Here is a 7144-nt window from a genome sequence, read left to right as displayed (position 1 = left end):
AGAGAGAGAGAGAGAGAGAGAGAGAGAGAGAGAGAGAGATGAAGGCCTAAATACATGTTATTACATTATTATTGACATTTTATACATTATTTGAAGGCATAAAATACATTATGAGTGAATGAGAGAAAGAAAAAGAACAAACAGTGCGAATCCATTACAAGGAAAAATATCAGTTTACAGTAACTAATGAATTATTTATCAACAACGTTGATTAAGATCTAATCAAACGCTAGTATAGAATTATGCGAGGTTGAGAGAAAAAAAAAATAGTTCGTTGTTCACATTATAATAAAATTAATGTGTATCTTGAGGTGGCTATCAATGATCTCCAGTGTATTCAACGAAAAGCAATAGACTGAGAATCGATATATTATAGTGGTTGCCACGCTCATTTCCATCAGACGTTGGCCAAAATGAACTTTATTATTGTTGAGAAAGGACACTACTCGTGCTACTACATATTATAAGCTTAATTAATTTCCCGCCCCTCTCTTGATACATTTGCTGGTTGCAACTACATTGTACTGCTGCCTGCAACTGCTGCTACTACAACCACCTACTACTACTACATCTGCTGCTGCTGCTGCTACCGCTCCTCCTCCTCCTACTACTACTACTATTACTGACTTCTGTTGCTATTGCTAGCGCTGGTGGTGCTGCTGCTACTATATATAGCCTACTTACATACTACATGTACCACCACTTCTTCTACTGTTAACTGATTATCTTACTACATTCGCCTTTTGGCGTTACAATGCTGCTGAGACCGCATTTAATGTTTTCATTGTTTTTGCCGTCCTGCTGCTTTTATAAAACTCTTATGCAGAGGTTAGCTGATTTTGAATATATTTTTAAAAAATGCTGCCTCTTGTGCTTTATTGCTTTCGCTGTTTACTGCGACATCTCTAGTTGTGATAATTCAGGATGTTGTGTCACTCTACTAGTAGGAGTGCTATTGGCAGAGGTCATAAGCCAATCACATATAATCACCCGAATCTGATATCTCAGGTGAAGGTTTAAGCGTCCAACATCAATGTGAGCAAAACATTGAACTATCGACATTTAACATGAACAAGAACCTCGAAGTTTCTGCTTAAAAACTGGAAGCAGCACCTGCATGTAGTGTCATATATCATTATTTTAGTATGCATCTAACAAACAAACACACATTCGGTGTCGATACCAACCTAATTTGGGCAAAGGTTCTGGCAAGGCAAATCGTAGTTCTCCAACCGGTGGTTTTGCGTATGGAATCCCCCGAAAGGCAAAATACGGCTGGCCTTTCTGATCATTCTCCAGAAGACCCTGGAATCTGCCGGCAGGGGCGGACACGGTGGGGGCGGTGGCTTGACATTCCCATACAAGAGAGATTGTAATTGTAAGCAAAACTACGACGATGAACTCAAGATGAGCACGTCCAGCCATTTTGAAGAGAAATGTAGGGCCTACAAATGGATTATAGCTTCCACAGGTGGTGCTAGGTCTAATCAATAATTAGTGTAACTGTAGACTTCAAACAGACACACATTCACGTACACACTAAGACTAGAGCAGGCAAACGAATGGGACCGTGACCGTATATAATTATAGCTGACCACGAACGTCCACTTCAGAATAACCTAGCGCACAGACAGCACGATAACAGATAACACACGGCGGACCTTAGTGCAGTAGTTGAATGGGGTTACGTTTACTCTGGCTTGTGGTTTTGACCGTTTTGGTCGAAACGTTGACCCTGAGCCTTAAGGTCAACATTTGGGGGACTTTGTTATTTCATATTCCGATATTGTCGACTTGACCTTGAACGAATGGACTGTGTAGATATATCGCAGGAATGCTGAGTCACGTGTTTGTCCAGGCAGTTGATATGAATTGAAAGGCGACTGCTTGATCTACCATACCGTCCTCTCTTCTGAAGAAAATGCGGGATTTGAGAACATGCACTGCATCTGTTCATTCGATTGATAAACAGCCCCTCTCCCCACACAAAAAATCCCCTACTCCCCCAAAAAACAAAACAAAAACAAACAACAACCAACAAACAAACAAAGAAACAAAAAGCCCATCAGTGAATCAATAATTGTCCCAGAAGCTGTTTACTGTTTTCTATTTGAGGGGCACAAGGGAATAACCAGCGATGTTACTCTTTCTTCTCCCCTTTGTGGGTTATTGTCCAAGCATGATGCCTGGCCGGGTCTGCTTTAGTCCTCTAAATCACATACGAAAAAACCAGCGCTGCCAGTCCCTGAAAATATAACCCACAATGGAAGAACCAGCGATGTCAGGATGTCAACAATGAAAAAAACAGAGATGTCAAGAATACTTTGTTGTTGTTGTGTCCCTTGTGACCCATCAGTGACCATATTATTTCAGGGAAAAATTGGGAAATGGTAGAGGTTTCACGCCCCTGTCAACATTATTAGGATATTTAAGAGGCGGGATCTTTTAGTGTCCAACCCCAAAAGGACAGAGCCATATAGGAAAATCATGTAAAGTGCCTTTCCCAAGGACACAAACAGATAGAGCTAAATACAACCTAAGGCCTGCTTAGAACTTCATGAATAATAACAATTTCTGAAAAGCATATTAAAAAAATATTCTCAGCAGTATCTAGTAGTGGTTTCATTGTTTATTGTCATGGCTAAAAGTAATACAAGGACAAAATATCCTCTTAAAACATTCAAACACATGAAGCAAAATAATGAAGAACAAAACCCAGAATTCTTTTATGAATTATTCTTTTTTTTAATTTTCAAGCATTTGCAATTTTATATTTGGAAAGAAATAGACCTAATGTATTATAGCACATCTGCATATTTGGAAGTAAAATAATTAATTAACAAATATCAATAACAAGGATATAATAACAAAAACAAGGATACAGTCCAGGACATCCCCTTCCCATGAAGAAAAAAAAAAAATTAAAAATCCACAGGGACAATTCTAGTGGCAAAAAACACCAAATTAAACCTTACACACGATTTTAATTCTTTTGATAAAGGTGCTTTCATGAAAAGAAATGAATCAATGAATGTAAATGAGCATTTGATCTAATGGCTTCCATCCTCATTTTGGACCAAAAATTGGAAAATAAGTTGTAGAATGCATAGACTGATGGACAAAATCACGTGTAAGTCACCAATAACTTAATATAACTTGAGTACATACTAGTATCTGATCTCTGAAGTTCAGTTACTTTGTCAATTGCTAATGACCAATAAAGGAATGAAAATATTATTTGTTTATTTTTCAGAAATTAAAGCATAGGAAAGAACAGTTTATGTGACCTACCTTTCTCACCTCACCACAAAACTCCTCAAGGCTTGGTAACAGTATCATTAAACCAATTGCCTTGGTCCATACAGAAGAAGAAAAACAAATAATTAAAAGGTACATTCCCTGTTATCTAAGAAAGTCACAAATTCAGTATTAGAATTCAAAGCAAATGATAGCTTTGTATTGTACTTCAAACAAAAAATTACTATTTCTAGTTTATAATAATCACATGAACTGAAGTTCCTGATTGCTAAAGGTCAATTTAAAAGGATAAAACTCATTGTATTCAATTTTTATTCAGACAAAAACTGAAAAAAAATGTACTATGAAAACACAAACTTCATATTTCAAGGGAAATTTGGCAGCTTCTTTGTTGGAGTTGGAGGGAAAAAAGGCTAATTTTGAGAAATTACGACTGAAGGAAAAGTGAAGGAACCACGACTGAAAGCGCAAATAAATAAGTTGCTGCCAAGACTCAGTTGCAGAAATTGACTTTCGTCAATCTACAAAATATCTATACTGGCATTCTACTTTGGTTCTTCACTGTATTCTCACTGCTTCCATTATATCATATTATGATCACAGCACTAACAGACTCCCACACTAGCATTCAACCTATAATCTTGACGGTATCTGTGCTCCCGGTGGTGGCCACATTGAGCACTTGTAAAACAAGAAATAAAAACTTGAAGGTATATACACAACACATGTGATCAAGCTAGAGTTTTCTTTTTTTTTTCTTCATTTTTTAAAATATAGCGCGATGATTTTGGCATACTCTTTTTTAATCACCCTGTTCATCTACAGGTGAATGACCTGCTTCAGGGGACGGACAAGAGGAGGACGAAACTTTATCTTAAAATCTTAAACACTTGAAGGTGAGAGACACTGAAAAAAGTTTAGGAAGCACTGATCTAGACGACTCTTTTGAAAGTAAGTCCCAATGACAGTACTCTGTACAAAATAATTATTATTCAGTTTGCAAACAAGAGAATGAAAAACAAGAAATGCAAAAAAATATTTGAAAAGTTTCAATCTGATTTGATTTACATAAGGCAGATGACAATCATTCCTAAAAAATGCAACACTTCAAAAGTATGTCATACAGATTTCAAACTAATTAAGTGTTGGATAATTTCATCTCAAGAAAAACTCATCTTTTTCCCTCCGACTGCCTCGCAAAAAACAATATTTCCTTTTTCAGTTTATTTAATGAAACGAGAATGTGATCAGTACAAAGCACTTGAGCATCTGACAATAGTGTACATTGATTTTTTTTTTAATGATAAAAAAAAACCCAACAAAAAATAAATAGCATTTGTAAAGCACATATTTCAACTCAAAAGCAAGCCCAACGCACTTTATAATCCAGATTATCACCTTTGATTATGCTTCTCGGGAAGCATACAGTGCAAGCAGCTGACTAAGTGCTCAAACACTAACAACCTGCCAAGATCTTTCGCTGTCTACAGTTGGGCACTCACTCCCACCTGGGTGAAGTGAGGAAAATTAACGAAAAGCGTCTTTCCCAACAACTCATTATCAGGTGAGCCCACAATCTTTGGGTTGCAAGCTCAACCGCCTTACCACTAGCCCACCAATGCCACTTTAAAGCAATGTTAGAGGATCAAGGCAAATGAGCGCAATGACAGTTACCCTTCCTTATCTTGTTATACAAATGTATGTAATTGCAGAAGTTTCCCCCCCCCCCCCCCCATCAACAATCATTTACAAGGCAGGCTACTTTGATCTTGTCTGTCAGGGCAAACCAGGGATGAGAGAGAAAGTACACCTCAGCAGAAACATGGATAATAAAATATACTTAATAAAAATTTTCCCTTCGATGGGGATCAAATACAAACCTTTTCTGTACGACAGATGCTGATCCTTATCCTGTAATTGATATTGTACATGGTACATAGCATTAAAAAACCCACCAAAAAAACCAACTGACATTAAAAAAGCATAAATGCACATAATGGATGGCTAGAATACAATATAATTGGTATCAACAACATTTATGTAAAAAGTTATCACAATTAACAAGTCCTGAAAACATAAACCATGCCAAGGCAGCGCAGCCACACATTGTCAGAGTAAATTGAAAAGTGGGAAGACATAATACAAAGTAGGGAAAATACCATTAACAAGTATATGGCTTGGAATGAACTGAGTAAAAAGTAATAGGGAAAAGAGAGAGATGAGAAAGGGCAGAGCGCAGGTCTTATTGGGTGCTCCAACAACATTAAAACAGGAGGTCGAGGCAAAGAGAAGATGAAAGCAGATAAAAAAGCAGTTAACCATACATGTAAGTACTTAAAACAAGATGCTAGTGTCACTGAAACCCCTCTCAGTCGGTTATGAAGTTCACAAACACAGTGGGAAACAAACCCTCCTCAGCCGACAACTTTATTCGAAAACTAAGTGCTTTATTCCAGGAAGGACATATTTTGTGTATACATGTCGTAGGGAAAAACACAGGGAGGTTCTAGGATTCCATCGAAGAAAGCTCTAATTTTTCAAATTATTTTTTTAAAAACCTCCTCTGCTTAGAGCTTTATTGGGAAACTTAATGCAATACTCCTGGAAGAACATATTTTGGGGGCTCTCGTGGCCTAGAGGTTAAGGTGTTGGCCTCTCATTCAAAGGTCCCGGGTTCGATTCCGGGTAGCGACCAAACAATTTTCTTCTCTAAAATTGTCTCCTTTCACCTCCTTTCCTGCTCTCTAGCAATGTTCTGTTGTCTGTTTTCATTTCCACTTTCTGCCCCCATCCCCTCACCTCCTTTGCCCCCTCCTCTGGGCTCCTGACTCTTTCTGCAGCCTTTCTACTGCTACTCCTTGCCCCCCCCCCCCCCTTACCGCTGTCTTTCAGCCACACCCCTGATCTTCTGGTAGGAAAGATCTACACCTAGCCTTCTCGGACAAGGGCGAAAAATCTCGGAGGGCCCGTGTGCAATTTGCGCATGTTAAAGATCCCTTGGTGGTCTAATATCGATAAGAGTAGGCTTCTGCCGCCACCCGGGCAAAATTCAAAATTTCCTACCAACTGAAAATATTAGGTGTGTCCCGCGCGCTCATATGACCTATGCAGTTGCGAGCGCCGTAAAACACTTTACAAAAACAAAAAACAAACAAGAACATATTTTGAGTATACCAGGGCAAAACTTAGAAAATAAAGCTCAGTCTCACTCAGGATGACAAAAATCTGACATTAAGGTTTAGTTGTAGCCAATAGACTAATCATATAACTATCAGTGCTATACTATAATAATTGATATATAGCGAACACGTTTTATTCAGGTACATTCAAATCAAACATATCCATTGGTACTGAATCAATTTATGTCAGCCCGGGACAGAAAAAGGACTAATAGATCAAAAACAAGTGAAACTTGTCATCATGAGAAATGTTCAAGCAATATGACCCTCATAAGCAGCGAATAGAAACAGTGCCCGAGAGAGAGAGAGAGAGTGGAATATTTATCTCTGAACAGTTGACTAAAAAATAGCACCACCATATGTCAAGTGCACCTCAAATTCTATTTAATTTCATGTCAAAAACAAACAACTACAAGCATGAGGATATTAAAACCCAAAAATTAATATACAGCAGAATTACTGAAATGAATAATACAGGCAACAATACTTTTAACAATCATTTTTATTTAACAAATAATTACAACACACAGGCAAGTAAAAATTATCTTTGATTTTCTGTAATGCTCCCATGATAGTAATGATAAATTAAGCCATATGAAGGGCCATAATCTCCAATGAAAAATAAAATAAAACAAGCAACTCCTTCTTTTCCAACAAAAGTAAACACACATGCACAGTATTCCAAGGGGGGCTCTTGAGGCCAAGAG

General features: G+C 37.7%; 1 protein-coding gene across 1 annotated transcript in view; it reads right to left on the bottom strand.

Annotated features, from left to right (window-relative positions):
- The window catches only part of LOC101847882 (neuroligin-4, X-linked-like), a 3620-nt gene extending 2195 nt beyond the window's left edge, over positions 1-1425 (bottom strand). The window contains exon 1 of the mRNA XM_013083961.2: positions 1188-1425. Within this exon, the coding sequence (XP_012939415.1) occupies positions 1188-1425 (238 nt within the window). The remainder of the gene's footprint in view (positions 1-1187) is intronic.
- Positions 1426-7144: the final 5719 nt, after the last annotated feature.

This window comes from Aplysia californica, unplaced genomic scaffold (genome assembly GCF_000002075.1).
Source record: "Aplysia californica isolate F4 #8 unplaced genomic scaffold, AplCal3.0 scaffold00265, whole genome shotgun sequence".
NCBI classification, from domain to species: Eukaryota; Metazoa; Mollusca; class Gastropoda; order Aplysiida; family Aplysiidae; genus Aplysia; species Aplysia californica.
The sequence above is the reverse complement of the archived record's forward strand: the minus strand, read 5'-3'. Positions and strand labels throughout refer to the sequence as shown.